The 21445-nt window shown below is 38.1% G+C and overlaps 2 protein-coding genes across 2 annotated transcripts in view; both read right to left on the bottom strand.

Annotated features, from left to right (window-relative positions):
• LOC109699654 (antigen WC1.1-like) overlaps positions 1-21445 on the bottom strand; it is a 141622-nt gene that overhangs the window by 60875 nt on the left and 59302 nt on the right. The window contains 1 exon segment of the mRNA XM_074077847.1: positions 21033-21347. Within this exon segment, the coding sequence (XP_073933948.1) occupies positions 21033-21347 (315 nt within the window).
• Positions 11334-16120, bottom strand: LOC141424062 (antigen WC1.1-like). Its single transcript, XM_074076146.1, has 5 exons — positions 15892-16120; positions 15378-15515; positions 14877-14972; positions 13006-13152; positions 11334-11515 (listed from the first exon to the last, which is right to left on the bottom strand). Exons 3-5 carry the CDS (start codon positions 14890-14892, stop codon positions 11403-11405), a joined length of 276 nt encoding a protein of 91 aa, XP_073932247.1. The 5' UTR covers positions 14893-14972; positions 15378-15515; positions 15892-16120; the 3' UTR covers positions 11334-11402.

Below are 21445 nucleotides of genomic sequence, written 5' to 3'. Positions count from 1 at the left end.
AATGGAGTATAAAAGTCTTCCATGATAAGCAGAAAATAAACAATATATAACCATCAAGCCACCACTACAAAAAATTCTCCAAGGAATTCTGCATACAGAAAGTGAAAGCAAACAAAACCATGAAAGGGCAGGCAATACCAAATCACAAGAGAGAAAAAGGCAAGAAAGTAGAGTAACATTGATTCAGCTACACACAATCAAACCCTTGAACAACAAAGACAACTAAATGACAGGGATCACCACATACTTATCAATACTAACACTGAATGTTAACTGACTAAATTCCCCCATCAATAGACACTGATTGGCAAAATGGATTTAAAAGGAAGATCCAACAACCTGCTGCCTACAGGAGACCCACCTCATCGACAAAAACAAGCACTGGTTGAGAGTGAAAGTCTGGAAGAAGATCTACCAAGCCAATGGCCCCCCAAAACAGGCAGGGGTAGCAATACATATTTCAGATAAAGTAGACTTCAAACTTACATTGATCAAAGAAGATAAAGAAGGACACTCCATACTAATAAAAGGGGAAATACACCAAAAGGAAATAACAATTATCAACCTATATGCACCCAATGTCAACGCATCCAATTTCATCAAACATACTCTGAAGGTCCTAAAAACATATATAAACTCCAGCACAGTGACAGTGGGAGACCTTAATACCCCCTATCACCAATTGATATGCCATCCAACAAAAAATCAATAAAAAAATCATACAACTAAATCACCCCACAGATCAAATGGACCTAGCTGATGTCTACAGAATATTTCATCTAACTTCTGCACAATATACATTCTTCTCAGCAGCTCATGGAACCTTCTCCAAAACTGGTCATATCTTATGGCACAAAACAAGCCTCAGCAAATACATGAAAATGGAAATAATCCCATGCATTCTATCTCACCACAATGCATTAAAATTAGAATTCAACAACAAAAACAGCAGAAAAAACATGCAAACAATTGGAAGCTGAACAACACATTGCTCAGTGATCAATTTGTCATTGATGAAATAAAAGAGGAAATTAAAAGGTTTCTGGAAGTTAATAAAAATGAAAACACAACCTACCTGTACCTATGGGACACAGCAAAAGCAGTCCTAAGTGGAAAGTTTATAGCCATGAGTGCATATATCAAAGGGTCAGAAAAATCTCAAATCAATGGTTTAATACTATAGGTCAAACTCCTATAAAAACAAGAACAAGCAAACCTCAAAACAAACAGGAGAGAAATAATTTTAAAAAGGGCTGAAATCAATGAAGTAGAAACAAAAAAATACAAAGAATTAGTGAAACAAAAAGCTGGTTCTTTGAAAAAATAAAGAAGATTGACAGACCCTTGGCACACATGACTAAAATGATGAAAGAAAAAAACCCAAATCAGTAAAATCAGAAATGCAAAATGGGAGATAACAACAATCTGCATGGAAATCCAGGAAATCATTGGAGACTATTTTGAGAGCCTATACTCTAATAAATTTGAAAATTATGAAGAAATGGACAGATGGTCTAGATACTTACGACCATCCAAAACTGAACCAAGAGGATATTAATAACCTGAATAGATCAATAGCACAAAACAAAATTGAAGCAACAATTAATAGCCTCCTAAAAAGAAAAGTCCAGGACCTGATGGATTCACTGCTGAATTCTATCAGACGTTTAATGAAGAACTAATACCAACCCTTCTTAAATTGTTCCATGAAATAGAAAGGGAAAGAAAACTGCCTAACTCATTTCATGAAGCCAATATTGCTCTCATCCTCAAACCAGACAAAGACACCTCCAAAAAGGAGAACTATAGGCCAGTTACCTTAATGAATATCGATGCAAAAATTCTCAATAAAACAATGGTAAACTGAATCCAACAACACATCAGAAAGATCATATACCATGATCAAGTCAGCTTCATCCCAGGGATGCAGGGGTGGTTCAACATATGCAAATCTATAAATGTAAAACAGCACATTGATAGAAGCAAAGAGAAAAACCACTTGATCATCTCAACAGATACAGATAGAGCCTTTGACAAGATCCAACACCACTGAATGATAAAAGCTCTAAGAAAACTAGGAATAGAAGGAAAGTACCTCAACATTATAAAAGGTGGCAGGATATAAAATCAACTTACAAAAATCATTAGCTTTTCTGTACACCACCAACAACGAATAACCTGAGAAGGAATATACGGAAACAATTCCATTTACAATAGCCCCCAAAATATCAAATACCTATGAGTACATTAACAAAAGATGTGAATGACCTCTAGAAGGAGAACTACAAACTCCTGAAGAAAGAGATCGAGGAAGACTACAGAAGATAGAAAGATCTCCCATGCTCATGGATTGGAAGAATCAACATAGTAAAAATGGCTATACTACCAAAAGCAATCTATATGTTTAATGCAATTCCCATCAAAATCCCAATGACTTTCATCACAGAGATTGAAAAATCTACCCTAAAGTTCATTTGGAAACACAGGAGATCACAAGTAGCCAAGGCAATACTCAGCAAAAAGAGCAATGGTGGAGGTATCACAATACCCAACTTCAAACTATATTACAAAGCAATAGCAAAAAAACCCCAGCATGGTACCAGCACAAAAACAGACATGAAGATGAGTGGAACAGAATAGAAGTCCTGGAATAGAATAGAATTCTATTAAACTATTCTATTAAATAGAATAGAAGTCCTGGAATAGAATAGAAGTCCACACAACTATACCCACCTCATTTTTGGCAAAGAGGCTAGAAATATACTATGGAGAAAAGACAGTCTCTTCGACAAATGTTGCTGGGACAAGTGGTTATCATCTGCAAGAAACTGAAATTAGATCCATGTCTATCACCCTGTACTAGTATCAACCCAAAATAGATCAAAGACCTTAATATCAGACCCAAAACTCTGAAGTTAGTACAGGAAGGAGCAGGAACCACTCTGGAACTAATAGGTATAGGCAAGGACTTCCTCAATAGGACCCCAGCAGCCCAGCAACTAAGAGAAAGTATGGACAAGTGGGACTTCATAAAATTAAAATCTTATGCACAACAACAGGAATGGTGTCTAAACTGAAAAGATCACCCACAGAGTGGGAGAAATATTTGCCAGCTAGACATCAGACAAAGGACTGATAACCAGAATATACAGGGAACTTAAGAAACTAAACTCTCCCCAAATCAATGAACCAACTATGAATTGGGTAATTGAACTAAACAGAACTTTCCCAAAAGAAGACATTCAAATAGCTAAAAAACACATGAAAAAATGCTCACCATCTTTAGCCATAAAGGAAATGCAAATCAAAACCACACTGAATCCACCTCACCCCTGTTAGAGTAGCCATCATCAAAAACACCACCAACAACATATGTTAGTAAGGATATGAGGAAAAAAGGAACCCTCCTACACTGCTGATGGGAATGCAAGCTGGTGCAACCACTCTGGAAAAAAATTTTGAGGCTTTTTAAACATCTAAACATAGACCTGCCATATGATCCAACAATCCCACTCCTGGGTATATACCCAAAGGAATGCAATGTAGGTTATTTCAGAGGCACTTGCACACCTATGCTTATTGCAGTGTTATTCACAATAGCCAAGTTATGGAAACAGCCAAGATGACCCACTATTGATGAATGGATCAAGAAAATGTGGTATTTATACACAATGGAATTTTACTCAGCCATGAAGAAGAATGAAATCTTATCACTTGCAAGTAAATGGATGGAACTGGAGAACATCATTCTCAGCGAGGTTAGCCAAACTCAGAAGACCAAAAACCGTATGTTCTTCCTCATATGTGGACTTTTGATCTAGGGCGAATGCAGCAATGTGGTTGGACTTGGATCACATGACAAGGGAAGAGCACATATGGAAGATATTGGAATAGGTAGAAAACCCAAAACATGAAAGCGATATTCCAGAGGCATTAATACAGAAACTTTAAAGTAACAGAGGTCAACATGAGAAGTGGATCAAGAACTAGTGTAAAGATCAGTTAGAGATGAATCAACATGGGTTGTAACACATTTGTACATGAAAGCAATGCTAGGAATCTCTCTGTATATCTCTCCTTAACTAGCAAAAACTCTTTTTCTTCCTGATTATGCTTATGTCTTTTCTTCAACAAAATTAGAGACAAGGGCAGAACAGATTGTACCTGGAAGTGAGGAGAGAGGGAGGAGAGGGTGGCAGAGGGGAGCATGGGGGAGAAATGACCCAAACAATGTACACACATGTGAATAAATGAATAATAAAAAAAATTAAAAAAATTCCAATTTCCTGCACTGGGGATGTAGCTCAGTAGTAAGTGCTTGCCTAGTGTGAGTGAGGCTCTGGATTTGATCCCCAGCATCATAAATAAATAAATAAATAAATAAATAAATAAATAAATAAACAAACAAAAAAAGAAGCTGAGGCCATCAGGGAAGAGAATGTTGTGCCTATGCCTTTCCTCTGAATGCTTAGAAGTGAGCTGAGTAGACACCCACTCCCTCGTGGTGTCTGGCTCTGCCACCAGTCCCTTCACACTGCTGGAACAAGCCTAGCTCTGGGCAGGCTAGGGGCAACCATTACAGCAGCAAAGCATTTTGAGAACTGACCAGGCCACACCTACAATTCTATAATTTGTTTATAAAAAAAATCAAAGAATAGTTACCTGTATATATGGAATTGTCACAATGAAACATCCTGGATAGTTATCTTAAATAGGGAAAGTGTCTTTTTTTAAAACAGAGGAAGGTAATACAGGTCCTGTCTGATGGTTAGTACCAGTGGGAGGGTGGAGGATATAGAGAAAGCATGTAGGAGGGTGAATATGGTGGAAATATTAGGTACTCATGTATGAATATGGAAAAATGAGATTGTTGAAACTATTTTACCAATGGGGTAAGGAGAGGTAGGAGAATGATGGAGGGGGTGAACTCAACTATGATACATTGTAAGAATTTCTGTGATTGTTACAGTGTACCATCTGTAAGACAATAATATGATAAAAAGTAAATTAAAAAATATGGCATAGTAACATGGTACATTTTATACACTAATCTCCTGTTGAAAAGTATTGAAATTGCTTTCAGTGTTTTGCTATTTTTATTTTTTATTTTTTTTTCTTTTATTATTCATATGTGCATACAAGGCTTGGTTCATTTCTCCCCCCTGCTCCCACCCCCTCCCTTACCACCCACTCCACCCCCTCCCGCTCCCCCCACCTCAATACCCAGCAGAAACTATTTTGCCCTTATTTCTAATTTTGTTGTAGAGAGAGTATAAGCAATAATAGGAAGGAACAAGGGGTTTTGCTGGTTGAGATAAGGATAGCTATACAGGGCATTGACTCACATTGATTTCCTGTGCGTGGGTGTTACCTTCTAGGTTAATTCTTTTTGATCTAACCTTTTCTCTAGTTCCTGGTCCCCTTTTCCTATTGGCCTCAGTTGCTTTAAGGTATCTGCTTTAGTTTCTCTGCATTAAGGGCAACAAATGCTAGCTAGTTTTTTAGGTGTCTTACCTATCCTCACCCCTCCCTTGTGTGCTCTCGCTTTTATCATGTGCTCATAGTCCAATCCCCTTGTTATGTTTGCCCTTGATCTAATGTCCACATATGAGGGAGAACATACGATTTTTGGTCTTTTGAGCCAGGCTAACCTCACTCAGAATGATGTTCTCCAATTCCATCCATTTACCAGCGAATGATAACATTTCGTTCTTCTTCATGGCTGCATAAAATTCCATTGTGTATAGATACCACATTTTCTTAATCCATTTGTCAGTGCTGGGACATCTTGGCTGTTTCCATAACTTGGCTATTGTGAATAGTGCCGCAATAAACATGGATGTGCAGGTGCCTCTGGAGTAACAGTCTTTTGGGTATATCCCCAAGAGTGGTATTGCTGGATCAAATGGTAGATCGATGTCCAGCTTTTTAAGTAGCCTCCAAATTTTTTTCCAGAGTGGTTGTACTAGTCTACATTCCCACCAACAGTGTAAGAGGGTTCCTTTTTCCCCGCATCCTCGCCAACACCTGTTGTTGGTGGTGTTGCTGATGATGGCTATTCTAACAGGGGTGAGGTGGAATCTTAGTGTGGTTTTAATTTGCATTTCCTTTATTGCTAGAGATGGTGAGCATTTTTTCATGTGTTTTCTGGCCATTTGAATTTCTTCTTTTGAGAAAGTTCTGTTTAGTTCACATGCCCATTTGTTTATTGGTTCATTAGTTTTGGGAGAATTTAGTTTTTTAAGTTCCCTATATATTCTGGTTATCAGTCCTTTGTCTGAAGTATAATTGGCAAATATTTTCTCCCACTCTGTGGGTGTTCTCTTCAGTTTAGAGACCATTTCTTTTGATGAACAGAAGCTTTTTAGTTTTATGAGGTCCCATTTATCTATGCTATCTCTTAGTTGCTGTGCTGCTGGGGTTTCATTGAGAAAGTTCTTACCTATACCTACTAACTCCAGAGTATTTCCTACTCTTTCTTGTATCAACTTAAGAGTTTGGGGTCTGATATTAAGATCCTTGATCCATTTTGAGTTAATCTTGGTATAGGGTGATATACATGGATCTAGTTTCAGTTTTTTGCAGACTGATAACCAGTTTTCCCAGCAGTTTTTGTTGAAGAGGCTGTTATTTCTCCATCGTATATTTTTAGCTCCTTTGTCAAAGATAAGTTGCTCATAGTTGTGTGGCTTCATATCTGGATCCTCTATTCTGTTCCACTGGTCTTCATGTCTGTTTTTGTGCCAGTACCATGCTGTTTTTATTGTTATTGCTTTGTAATATAGTTTGAAGTCAGGTATTGTGATACCTCCTGCATTGTTCTTTTGACTGAGTATTGCCTTGGCTATTCGTGGCCTCTTGTGTTTCCATATAAATTTCACAGTAGATTTTTCAATCTCTTTAATGAATGTCATTGGAATTTTGATGGGAATTGCATTAAACATGTAGATTACTTTGGGGAGTATCGACATTTTTACTATGTTGATTCTACCAATCCATGAGCATGGGAGATCTCTCCACTTTCTATAGTCTTCCTCAATCTCTTTCTTCAGAAGTGTATAGTTTTCCTTGTAGAGGTCTTTCACATCTTTTGTTAGGTTTACACCTAGGTATTTGATTTTTTTGAGGCTATTGTAAATGGAATTGTTTTCATACATTCTTTTTCCGTTTGCTCATTGTTAGTGTATAGAAATGCTAATGATTTTTCTATGTTGATTTTATATCCTGCTACCTTGCTATAGCTATTGATGATGTCTAGAAGCTTCTGAGTCGAGTTTTTTGGGTCTTTAAGGTATAGGATCATGTCGTCTGCAAATAGGGATATTTTGACAGTTTCTTTACCTATTTGTATTCCTTTTATTCCTTCTTCTTGCCTAATTGCTCTGGCTAGGAATTCCAGTACTATGTTGAATAGGAGTGGAGATAGTGGGCATCGTTGTCTGGTTCCTGATTTTAGAGGGAATGGTTTTAATTTTTCTCTGTTAAGTATAATGCTGGCTGTAGGTTTGTCATATATAGCTTTTATAATGTTGAGGAACTTTCCTTCTATTCCTAGTTTTCTTAGAGCTTTTATCATGAAATGATGTTGGATCTTATCAAAGGCTTTTTCTGCATCTATTGAGATGATCAAGTGGTTTTTGTCTTTGCTCCTGTTAATGTGATTTATTACGTTTATTGATTTTCGTATGTTGAACCACCCCTGCATCCCTGGGATGAAGCCTACTTGGTCGTGGTGAATAATCTTTTGGATGTGTTGCTGAATTCGATTTGCCATTATTTTGTTGAGGATTTTTGCATCAATGTTCATTAAGGAGATTGGCCTATAGTTCTCCTTTTTGGAGGTGTCTTTGCCTGGTTTTGGGATAAGTGTAATACTGGCTTCATAAAATGTGTTTGGCAAACACAACAAGGGGATTGGACTATGAGCACATGATAAAAGCGAGAGCACACAAGGGAGGGGTGAGGATAGGTAAGACACCTAAAAAACTAGCTAGCATTTGTTGCCCTTAATGCAGAGAAACTAAAGCAGATACCTTAAAGCAACTGAGGCCAATAGGAAAAGGGGACCAGGAACTAGAGAAAAGGTTAGATCAAAAAGAATTAACCTAGAAGGTAACACCCACACACAGGAAATCAATGTGAGTCAATGCCCTGTATAGCTATCCTTATCTCAACCAGCAAAACCCCTTGTTCCTTCCTATTATTGCTTATACTCTCTCTACAACAAAATTAGAGATAAGGGCAAAATAGTTTCTGCTGGGTATTGAGGGGGGGAGCGGGAGGGGGTGGAGTGGGTGGTAAGGGAGGGGGTGGGGGCAGGGGGGAGAAATGAACCAAGCCTTGTATGCACATATGAATAATAAAAGAAAAATGAAAAAAAAATGTGTTTGGCAGTTTTCCTTCCCTTTCTATTTCATGGAACAGTTTAAGGAGGGTTGGTATCAGTTCTTCTTTAAAGGTCTGATAGAATTCAGCAGAGAATTCATCAGGTCCTGGACTTTTCTTTTTGGGGAGACTCTTGATTGCTGCTTCAATTTCATTTTGTGTTATAGGTCTATTCAGGTAATTAATTTCCTCTTGGTTCAGTTTTGGATGATCATATGTATCTAGAAATCTGTCCATTTCTTTTAGATTTTCAAATTTATTTGAGTATAGGTTCTCAAAGTAGTCTCTGATGATTTCCTGGACTTCCATGGTGTTTGTTGTTATCTCCCCTTTTGCATTCCTGATTCTACTAATTTGGGTTTTTTCTCTCCTCATTTTAGTCAGGTTTGCCAGGGGTCTATCGATCTTGTTTATTTTTTCAAAGAACCAACTTTTTGTTTCATTAATTCTTTGTATGGTTTTTTTGGTTTCTATTTCGTTGATTTCAGCTCTTATTTTTATTATTTCTCTCCTTCTATTTGTTTTGGGATTTGCTTGTTCTTGTTTTTCTAGGAGTTTGAGATGTATCATTAGGTCATTGATTTGGGATCTTTCAATCTTTTTAATATATGCACTCATGGCTATAAACTTTCCTCTCAGGACTACCTTAGCTGTGTCACATAGGTTCCGTAGGTTGTGTTTTTATTTTCATTGAGTTCCAGGAACTTTTTAATTTCCTCTTTTATTTCATTGATGATCCATTCTTCATTAAGTAATGAGTTATTTAGTTTCCAGCTGTTTGCATGTTTTTGTCTTTACTTTTGTAAATGTACATGGTACATTTTATACACTAATCTCCTGTTGAAAAGTATTGAAATTGCTTTCAGTGTTTTGCTATTTTTTAAAAAAGCTATAAAATTAGTTTTTGCTTACCTTGTTTGTGTCTGTATGTGTGTGGTTGCTCTCTAGTTTATTAATTTCTGTAAATATTTACCTCCTCACTTTTCTTGGGCTTAACTCTACTAATCTTTCCCTAGCCCTATGAATTAAATGGCTAATTCTTTAGAAACAAAGTTCAAATGTCATGCAACATTTTAGTATATTTTCACAGGTTTTGACAAAGTGTATATCCCTTGCTAGTTGGTTCCAAATTTGAAAATTTACTTTGTGATTTTTATCTTGTAATTATCAGTTATTTGTTACTTTGATTTTTTTTGAGTTTTCAAGTGTAAGCTATTAATTTTTTGAGGAAAAGATATTATTTCTCTTCATCATAGATTTCTAATTCTACAGCATTGTAATAAAGAATTCAGTATAGGACTTTTATAGATACTGTGTCATTGTAATTGCTTTGTCTGTTCATGGGCAAATGCGTCACCAGTATGCCCAGTATATTACAGAGTTATGGTTAGTGAACTTATGTGTGCATGTGTGTGTCTGATTGTCATTAAAATCTTCCATATCCTGAAAAAAAAGAAAATTAAGGAAAATCTTAAAGATTATACAGTGAATGCATATATGAAAACATTCATTATGCTAATATGTTTAAAACTGAAAATTAAAAACTATGCTATAGATAATAATTAATTAAATATTAATTATAAGTAATAATTAATATTTTGGCAGAGGTGTTACAGATTTTGGCTTGGGCTCTCTGTAATGCAACTGCATTAAATATGTGATGTAATATAGTGATTTATTTTTTTTCCTTTTTCTTTTATTATTCATATGTGCATACAAGGCTTGGTTCATTTCTCCCCCCATATAGTGACTTAAAAAGCTGTTGCAATTGGAGGATGACAGAGTTGTGGGGTGCTTAAACAAGACAGAGAAAGGAATGGAAAGATATGCTAATGGGAAAGGATAGAAAACAATAGAATTTGATGAAGTATAGGAAATGCAGTTTGATGGAGAAGGAGGGTTAGGAAAAAACTGGAAAAGAAAAAGGTTGGGCAAATTTAGAAGAACTATAGGCAATTCCTTTCCATATGACAAACCCTGTTACTCTGAAGCACACTTCTATGTGATAGTAAAGGATTAGTGGAAGGATGAAGGGGTATCTTGGAATGTTCAGTTAAGTGTTCATATGTCCATCTTTTTTTTTCATATCTCCATCTTCCTGAGAGAAAGCACTTAGTTTGGGGCTGCATTTCACAGGTTTATGCTATTCAAGATCATCACTATTTTCTCTGTACCCAGTGGAAGGCAAGAGGGTAGTCTGTGGGAAGTGATAACTCAGATAAGATTATACCTGGGGAAAAGGATATGTTTGTTTTTTTCTCTTTATTCATATGTGCATACATTGTTTGGGTCCTTTCTCCTCCTGTCCCCTTCCTCTATCTCCCTTCCCCCTTGCTTCCAGGCAGAACCTGTTTTGCCCTTTTCTCCAATTCTGTTGAAGAGAAAATATAAACAATAATAAGAAAAACAAAGGTTTTTGCTAGTTGAGATAAGGATAGGTATACAGAGAGATTCCTAACATTGCTTCCATGCACAAGAGTTACAACCCAAATTGATTCATCTCTTCCTTACCTCTTCACTACTTCTGGGTCACCTTCTCATATTGACCTCTGTTGCTTTAAGATTACTGTATTAGCTCCTCTGCAGTGGGGACATCAAACACTTTCAAGTTTTGGGTTTCCTACCTATACCCATTCCTCCCATATGTGTTCTCCTCTTAGTGTGTGACCCAAGTCTAACAACATTACTGCCTTTGCCCTATTTCTAAAGTCCACACATGAGGGAGAACATACGAGTTTTGGTCTTCTGAGCCTGGCTAACTTCACTAAGGATGATGTGCTCGAGTTCCAGGAAAAGGAAATGTTTGAAGTTGAAGTTTTCAAAGTCATTGGGGTGAATATACATTTTTAAGAGGACAGCACTGGTCAGTGAAGGCTCAGAATATTTATTATCAATAATTTCCTTTCATCAGCAGTATATGTAAAAATTAACAGTAATAAAGAAGACAATTCTCATTTATTTGGAAAACAATTACCACAGGGAAGTTCTTTGCAGACTTGGTTACTCTAAAAATGACACTACATGATATCAAGCTCAATATCATCAGACGCAGGGTCTTCTTGTCTCAGCATCATTGTGAATTCTTTCTCTGCCATGCTGGAAGCTTCTCTAGGAGACTGAAGAGAGATGGCTGAAATGGTAAGGAGAATTGTGATTTCAGTGATGGCAGACAAACAGATCAACAACAAACTAAAAAATGTACAGAGTCCTTTTGTAGAAGGGAAGTGTAGTACAGAGTGGTACCAAATGTCTGTGGGAGCCCAGAGCTTATCTGAAATGCTAGGTAGAGGTACCTCATATCGACTACTCTGTGCAAAGTCTTTTCTTGATCTCAACAATAGGAAAAGAGATATGTCAATAATGGCAAGGAATAAGAAAGAGACATGACTCTTCCACACCTGGATGGTCTGATTTCTTAAGACTGGAGGCAGGAAAAGACCTCCCTTGAGGCCTCAGTATCTCAATAACAGACCACACTTGACCTTAAAGTATTCATGAGAGCAATGTGTGTCCTCTGTCAGATGCCAAAATAAGTCAATTCAACCAAATCCCACAGTTTTCTGGTCCCTGTGGACCACATAGCCATACATGAGCACAACGCACCAGAGATCAATGTTATATGTTAATTGAAACACTAAGAAAATGTTCTCTTTTCTTTCTAGAAATGAAATCTTGTCTCTAATTAAGACCATTCCATGCACAAGGCCCTGGGTTTGATCCCTAGTACCCCACATTGTCAGATAAGCAGTAGTAGAAAAATGGTCTCTTATACCTATTATTGAAAATGAAATAAAGATGAAAAAGATATAAAAATAATGTGAGATGAGCAAAGATAAGGAAACAATTGACTTCTATATCCAGTTTCATTCAGAAATACAGTTGAAATAAACATGTTTTCAGAGCTGAGAAAATTTGTCACCAGCTGACTACACTATTCTTGAAGCTAAAAGAAAATGAATAAAGTTGAAATCTTTCATCTTCATATAATGGTGAAAAGAACCAGATATAGTAAAGGTACAATTAAATGGAAATTTTTTTCATTTGGACAGTTTTCTTTAAATGAGAAAAAAACTGTTTAAAGCAAAAATAATAACAGTAAATTATGTAACATGTAGAAATAAAATGTTCAATGAATATTTGAACAATAAATGGGATAGAAGAAAAAAAAGACCATTCTACATTTTCTTTAATTTTGGGCAGTGTCAAATTCAAATGTTTGGTTGCATTCCCTAAAACAAAAGTTGATAGCTCATAGGTTTAAGTTACCTTACTAATTAAAAGGTTTCCGGATTAATTTTCACAATTGGAAAGATTACCCCTATTTACTGTCAGAACACTGTTTTGATTTCACAGTTAAAAATAGTAACAACGTCGTAAAGACTCTTAAATTCATACAGAGAAGTCTATACCAAGTCAGCGATGGGCATGGACATGGGGAACACAATATGTTTCTCCTTAAGCAACAGATGGAATAGCTACAATAAACCATGGGCAGGGAAGATCTGATATCACCTAGTAAACAAGGCTACTTAGTGAACAAAAGCTGAGGACTAATGGGTCTAAACTCTTCCATCACATGGTGAGGAAGCAAGACGATTGGAGACAAAGCCATTGACACACCTGTCTGAGAATACCTGGCACCACTTTCCTTTTCTGGGGAAAGATACTTGTCACTCAACCCAGGGGAAGTAGGGACTTCAGGAACAGGTAACTCTTCAACATCATCATAACCATTTCCTGTAGCAACATCACGCTGTTCTGGAGGTTCTGAAACCAGACAAAGAACATGGTAAAAAAAGGCAAAATTTGAGTTCATCTAGGTGATGTCTTATGTCTCTTCTAACGCAAAGATTCTAATAGTTGATAAATGCAGGCACCATATTCCAATGGTTTTCCAAAGGCATGTATTTGATCTCAATGTACTTACAAATTATGTAAAACCTGTAACTGTTCAGTATATTTAGGCCAATAATATTTTATTAAAACTTCCTCCCATAAAATACAATATCATAATTTATTATTCTGTGAGTTTTGGCACAATTTTAAGGCTTATGTTAGAGAGTTTAAACTCTAAATATACATATTAGTGGCTGAGGTAGACTGAATCTGGACTAAGAGAGTCCAGGCTATTCAGGTGCCTTGAGGTAGCAGGAGACATTGAGCTGTCAGAGAGAGTGAAGCTTGTGTTTCTCTCACCTGCAGACTGGGGATCCCACCAATCTTATACATAGGAGCCTGGGCTTTCAATCTTTTCTATTGCTCTGTTGGCCTGATGATACCATCTCCACAAAATTCTCCTGGACAATCGTGTCCACTTTCAATTGCTGTCCACTTTTACCACGTGGCTCCCCAAGCTAGGGTTAATGTGTTCCTCTCATATCTCTTATAAAGAAGGACTTCTAGTAATTGAGAAATATCAGCACCATGCATCCCATGTATTCAAGGGATTATCAACATCAATTTTTTCTCTATATTCACACATTCCAGAAACGATTCACATATCACTCTAAGATTAAAACCTAATGAACCCAGTGTTATCTCTCACCATAGTATTTTAGAGATGATCACTTTCTGATGTCATTTTAAACAAGTATAGACTTTGAGTGCATCATAACACATTTGACATAGGTCTGTGAGACAACAGAAGTAGCTTCATATAGTGACCGAATTGAGCCTGACCTTTCTCTTTCTGAGGTCACAGATATGCAGAGAGGAAAACTGTGTTTTGAACTGCAGCAAATCAACCCTTCCTATCCTAGTCACAGCCATGAGTTTTCTTTGATGAGATTCTGCCTCTTTATCCCCACCATGCAAGGGGAGACCTATCTTTATTATGTGGACCAGATTCAGGGTCTGCCTTCTCCTCATTGTCCCCTGTGTAAGAGGGCAGCTTAGACATTGAGTCATCAGACAAGTACATATAAAGAGGCCCAGTGTTATGGTTCAGAAGAAATCTGTAATGTTCACTTGTAGAGAGAGGGCTTAGAGCTCCTGCCTTAGAAAGAGGCTGATCATGTGCTATTCTGTCCCCAAACCCCCAAAGGCCAAGGTGATAAAGGCTTGATTAGTAACTTGGTGGTATTCGAAGTTGTTGGAAACTGTCAGAAGTGGGGACAGGTGGGAAGACTTAGATCACTGGGGGCATGTCTTCCAAGAGGATTATGTGACAAGTCTTTTCCTCTCCCCTTTCCTTCCTTGTTCAACATAAGGTGAACATCTGCTCTACCATGTGCTCTCCATTTGTGCTGACACGCTGCAGCACCAAAAGCAATGAGGTCATGTGACCATGGAGCGAAATCTGTAAAACTGTGAACTAAAACAAAACTGTCCTCTTTAAATTGCCTCTTTCTATCAGGTATTTTTTCATAGTAATGAAGAGCTGACAAATACATTGTGGGATGTTGGGTTAGTGTTGGGAGTCTGTGTTTGCTGAAGATACACATCTTCAGCAAGTGCCAATTCATGAACAGAAATGAGGGTACAGGACATACCTGGGTTATCCAACATGTTGTCCTTTTCTGAATTCACAGGATAAACTATCTCCTGGTACAAGGGCTCATCTGAAGATTCTTCAAAACTGTATAAGGCTGGGGAAAACAGCATTAGTTCAGAGACTGCTCTTGGAACTGTTTTCATACCACCAGACAAAACCTTCTGTGTTCCCAGTACTCATTCATGGAGAAACCCTTCTTGTGAAGGTCTCTTCTTTAGCTCTCTGCTTCATGGAACAGAATTCAGTTTCCTGAATCTACCTAGATCCTACACTCAGTCTCCACTGACACTGTCTACATGATAAGCTATCATATTTAAGAGTTTCCATATTCAACCAAGGACCAAGGCTTCAAGTCTTTTGACCACTGAAGTTTATAGCAGAGAAGGCAGGTTTCCAAATAATGAGAATGAAAAGTAAAACATGTACTTTAAAAAAAATCACAACTGGTTTAGTTCTCTCCCCACATCCTTTCCAGGTTACTGTCATCATTAAGCTCCACCTTGGCCCTCTGCTCTCCATTTGTGCAGTAGAGTCCCCAGGATGACAAGGACCAGGAGGAGAAGAGTTCCCAGGATAATGCAGAGGATCCAAGCTATGGAGAAGATGCCAGGGACTGGGGCTGGGACTGAATTGGTGTCTGAGGAAGAAAAAGGTTCATTAGTATTTAGAGAAGGTCATTAGCTCAGGAAAATCCATTTATTCTGGTCATCTCCTGAGTCCTCTGGACCATGAAGTCACCAGATCAGATACAGTGGGCCTGCCTGAACCTCAAGATGTTATACCCACGGTTCTACCCAGAGCTTTGTTGACTATCTGCTGAGCCTCAGTGGCACATGCTAAGGAGCCTTTGGAGCCCTATGGCTGCTACAATTTGATAAACCTCAAGTTTGCTTACACACCTGTTCAGCAGGCCTACTGTAATTTTCCCAGAAATTTACATATCCAATAATGCAGGTGCCTGAAAACCTAAGCATCTCCTCTATGGCATGGCTTAGAGCAGAAGAACCACTTACTTTTAGTAGTGGGGGAAGCTGTTGTCCTTCCACCTGGAAAGAAGAGAAGAAAAATGGGTCACCGTACTGGGTTGGTCTGAAAAGTCTCTGGGTAACACCTACCACCATGGACACATGGTTCTCTTCCAGAGACCAGAAGATTCAGAGCTAGAGCAGTCCAGGGCCAGAGCACAGGACTACAGGTCAGCTGGGCACTGTTTTGGGGACAAACACATTCCATCTGTGACCATTTTCCCTGTTGTGGGAATGATGAGGGAAACAAAGTCAAGGAGTTTATTTTGCTAGAGACTCAGGGGAGATAATCTCTCAAAACTCTGAGCCCTGATCAATGTCAGGAGCTGGATTAAATACTTACAGAGTTTGTCCCCCACCTCCCTATAGAATGAGGTCACAGTCACAGGAAACATTACAGAGCTCACGGAGCTCGCTGGAGGCTTGTAATTTTGCAGAGCTAGCAGAAAGCTGCTTGTAGAGTCAGAGTGGGGAAACCAAGGTAAATTCCAGACACACAGTAAATTCCAGGAAAATGGCCAAGCTGGCTCCAACATCCTGGCCTTGCCACTCACCTGAGCATCTCACACCTGCATCCTCCTCATGCTTGCAGTTGTTCTGCCCCCATGGTGGTGCCATGCAAGCCCACAGGGAAGACTCACTTCCTCTGCACTTCACCTCATCCAGCCAGATGCTTCCATTTCCAGGGCCAAAGGCAGCTTCCCTCAGGGCCTCCAGGGCAGAGCCACAGCCCAGCTGCCGACACACAACCTCTGCCTCTGCCAGGCTCCAGCTGTCATCACATACTGTACCCCAGGTGCCTTCATGCCAAACCTCCACTCTCCCTGAGCACTCGTTGTCTCCTCCTCTGAGACGAAGCTTCTCTCTGTCTGAAAAAGCAGCCACACTTCCTCTTACTGCCTTGGTAGAAGGGAAGGAGCCCCTGGGACCCATGAAAGAGGGGGGAGGGCTGAGGTACCTGTGCAGGGGGCAGTGGCTGGACAGCTCTTGGGTCTCATTCCTGCAGGAACAGACAGTGGGGAAGTTCTGGGTCAGGGGTGGGGGTCTTGCCCAGACCAGGCTCTCAGAAGTACTGGTCTCAGCCCAGATAACAGGTGAGAGAACCAGCATAAGAATTAGTCTAACAGGCTGGGGTTGCGACATTCACTATAGCACAACCCTTATCACCACTGAAATTATTTTATCTGTTTCTTTGTAAAATATGATTAAAAGTAAATCCTGTAAATTCTTGATCAATGGTAGGATAATAAGTGAAATATAAAGCAATATCAATGATTTGTGGTAATAATATTGGTCATTAAAATATACTTAGTGTATAATCACAAAAGTCATTTGTATTCAATATTACACTTAATTTTAATAGAAAATTATAAAACAAATTGAAAGAAGAAAAAGATTTCTATGAAAGGAATAAAACAAATAGGACTCAGAATAATCAAACAAGTGGATACCAGATAGGTGGTTGAAGAAATTTCTGCACAAAACTCAAATAAATACACTGATGAAAAATAACACATGAGAAGACACAGAAATAGCACAGAACTAAAAAAAAGCTACATAAAATTAAAACAAAAAAAATACACATAATTGCAAAATATACATGGTACTTGTTAGAAAATACTAGAATTGGTATATATTTTCCATATTATCTTGTCCAACTTCCTACCCTATGGAGAGAACATCTGAAAATGATGGCAGGACTTGTTGGGTGGTTGCTTACTTTTAGAATTTGAGACGTCACTACCTCTCAATCGTGTCTTGAAGGAAAAATATCATCAACATACGGTCTTATGGTTTAATGTCTCATTAGCCACCAGGTGGAAAAGGAAAATAAACCAAAATGGTGGAGAAATAGACATGAGAAGAAGAGCAAGCATCTGCTTTTAAAATATTTGTTGAAATATTTTCCCTACTGGGGATTTCAAGCAATCCCTAGCATATTATTCAAGGTAAAATTTAATGAAGCATGTGCTGAAGGAAGGGAAACCACTGTGAGAATGCAAGTGTCATGGATACTTTTCAGTCCTCATCTATTTGATGCTTTGAAATATTGCAATGCAGGATCAATGCAATATGTTATATTGATTTTCACTTTTAAGAATTTTAAGCTGAAAATTGTAGACTTTGTAACTATCAATTTTTAGTTTCTGTATGTTCTTTGACTAATGTTCAGGTTACCAAAAAGGCACTGTTTTCTATCTAGATAAGAAGATGGAAATTGAAAATAATTAGTTCCAGAAAATAGCATGATGATAGCTATTAAAAACTGTATATCTATCTATCTATCTATCCATCTACCTATCATCTATCTGTAAAACCATTGGCAAACTTAAATATACCTTGAGGAATATTCATGGTATATTGTTAAGTGAGAAAAGCCAATTTAAGAATAATATACACAATATACTCATTCTGAGTGAGGTTAGCCTGGCCCAAAAGACCAAAAACCGTAAGTCCTCCCTTATATGTGGAGATTAGATCAAGGGCAAACACAACAATGGGATTGGACTTTGAGCACATGATAAAAGCGAGAGCACACAAGGGAGGGGTGAGGATAGGTAAGACACCTAAAAATTAGCTAGCATTTGTTGCCCTTAACGCAGAGAAACTAAAGCAGATACCTTAAAAGCAACTGAGGCCAATAGGAGAAGGGGACCAGGAACTAGAGAAAAGGTTAGATAAAAAAGAATTAACCTAGAAGGTAACAACACACATCCACAGGAAATTAATGTGAGTCAACTCCCTGTATAGCTATCCTTATCTCAACCAGCAAAAACCCTTGTTCCTTCCTATTATGGCTTATACTCTCTCTACAACAAAATTAGAAATAAGGGCAAAATAGTTTCTGCTGGGTATTGAAGGGGTGGAGGGGATAGGGAGGGGGCGGAGTGGGTGGTAAGGGAGGGGGTGGGGGCAGGGGGGAGAAATGACCCAAGCCTTGTATGCACATATGAATAATAAAAGAAAAAAAAAGAATAATATACATAATTTAAGATTAAGTATTAACCTTAACGTGTATGATACCTTGATATTGTTAAAATAAGTAAAAAAGACCTCATCAAGATCAAAATTTTAATGCATATTATGAATTCAGGCATATTTCTATGATGATGGAGGATTTTGAAAATAGTCCTTCTAGCCTGTTAATCCTATTTATGTCAGAGGAATATGAATGGATGAGGAGTGATGTGACTATCTTACATTTTTGCATGTCTTACTTTCAAAGATTAAATAATGCTTTTGCAATTTAAGCAAGATGGAAGCAAATGGTTTATATGTAAGCCTAAAGCAAATCTGAGAAAGAATATAAATCCCTTAAAGCCAAACACGTACAAACTCAGCAAAAACAATGTGGCTGATTCAGGGAAGAGACAAAAGCAGGAAGTAAAGGGAAGGTGGGCAGCCATCCTATCCTGTTTCCAGTGTTCTTTAACAAGACAGATAGCATTATTCATTCCTGAGGGACCAAACGTGGGTGAGGCTTGTTTGTGTTACTTAGAGTGAACTCAACCCTGCACTCTTGTAACCTCTATCCACCAGTCACAGCTCTGCTTCTTAAAACAACTCATAGTCTCATCCCTCTCTCTGGTAGTATCCTTCAAAGTCTGAGAACAACAGATGGCTACATCTCTTCTAGTATTTATGCTAATTAGACTAATTATAGACTCCTATGACATGGTTTTTAATTGTTTTTGTACCTAAGGCACAATGAAATGTGTCTTGCCACTTCTAAATGTGGGTTATCCTACAATACATCAATGCATTAATCAACTTGGTAGTTAAAATTCATGTATTTCCAGCAGCATTAAATAAAATACTCTGACACCTCAGTTCTCACTTTTTCACCTTCACAGTCAGTTTCTCAAAGGGTTTGTACCTACATTTTTCATTTACTCCTCCTTATTTTTTGATAGATTTATTTCTAGTTTACAACCCCCACAACTACCTCACCCTAAAAGTATCTCATTTGGATATTTAATGACTTATAGCTACTTAAATTTAACATTCAGGCACTTTTCAATTTTTACTTACTGATGACCTCAATATACTAACACAATACTAACACATTTAACTATCCTACTTTTCTTGCCTATTCTCAGATTATTCAGCAAAGAGAACAGCTTGTACAAAAGCCTAAGAAGAGAACACACTGGAAAGTCCACGGGGAAATAAACGATAATGAACACAAAGATAAACAACGTGTAAGGGAAATGCATGGAAGAGAAATAGGAGAGGAGAAGTGAGAGGTGAGAAGGGGGACAGCTCATGTAAGAATTTGTCAACAGAATAACAGTTCTGGGTTTTGTCTTAAATTCAGGAAGAAGCCACAGAGGTAGATAGGCAAAGAAAAACAAGTTAACTAATTTTTAAAATATTTTTTTTTCTGGCAGAGAAAGTATTATAGAAGAGAAGGAGTGAATTTAGGTGACCACTAGAGATAGTTGTAATGATCCAGGCAACAGGTGATCTTTAACAAATTAAGATGAAGTGAGATGGAAGGAGGAAGAGGATTAAGATATATGTAGAAATGGAGGCAGCAGAACATGCTATTATATGGGGAGAGGAGAGAGAGGAAAATGGAGAAATGAGGTTAACTATTATGTACTGATCTTAAGTAATGGAGTAATGGTAGTGGCATTAACTGAAGTGGAGAAGAGAGAAGGCAAGAGAAATCAGGAGCAGGGATTGAAAGTGGAGTCAACATTCTAATTTGGAAAGCTAAATGTGGGTTTCCCATAAGATATACAAGTGTGATTATTAAGAAGAAATTGAATACATGAATTTGGAGCTAAGAGCAGAGGTAAACTGAGGAGGTGATATTATGGAGCTGTTGGTGTGTAGATGTATTTTAATTCATGAGATTTAGGGTGGGGACTTAGCTAAGGAGGAGTAAGACTCCAATAGGCAGCTCTTACAGTGTTTAAAGGGTCTAGAGAGTGAGATGAGGAGTGTGACATAGGGACAATTAGGAGAAATTAATGAGGTAAGGTCAGTTTTAGAGGACAAAAACAAAACAAAAATTAATTTTGTAGACTTATTTTAACTCATCTTCCAGATTTGAAAATACAGTTTCACTAATGGCAACCCACAGGAAGAGGACAGAAACATAAAAATAGACAGTAGCTCACCTGCACACATGACATAAATTTCATCCCTTGAAGAGCAAGATCTGTATTTCCAAGGGTCAGAAGGACACTGCCAGAGGGAGGTATCAGTTTTCCGGCACTGGATTCCATCGACCCAGCGGGGTCTAGAACCTTTTCTGGGAGCCACAGAAAATTTGAGACTCCCACTTTCCCCACAGCCAAGCTGTCTGCAGATCACAGACAAGGTTGTGGCATCCATTGGGCTGCTGCAGACACTGCCCCAGGTCTGGTTGTAGAAAACCTCGAGCCACCCAGCACATTCCTGATCTTCACTCACTGTCCTGAGGGCCAGGAACTCTGAAACCAAGAGGAGAAAACAGGGCAGAGTAGGCATTCAGCTGTTAGTGTTCTGGTTTGCTTTATGCCTAAGTGGTGAATGCTTGTTGCTGACTCTG

This window comes from Castor canadensis, chromosome 6, assembly GCF_047511655.1.
Source record: "Castor canadensis chromosome 6, mCasCan1.hap1v2, whole genome shotgun sequence".
Classification (NCBI taxonomy): Eukaryota; Metazoa; Chordata; class Mammalia; order Rodentia; family Castoridae; genus Castor; species Castor canadensis.
This window is presented reverse-complemented; position numbering and strand designations above follow the sequence as displayed.

Bases quoted from the DNA above. Each gene is read 5' to 3' on its own strand.
- LOC141424062 (XM_074076146.1), bottom strand. The intron at 11,516-13,005 runs GTGTGTCAATGG...TTACCATTTCAG, and splicing joins TGCCAGGTATTCTCAGACAG to CCATCTCTCTTCAGTCTCCT.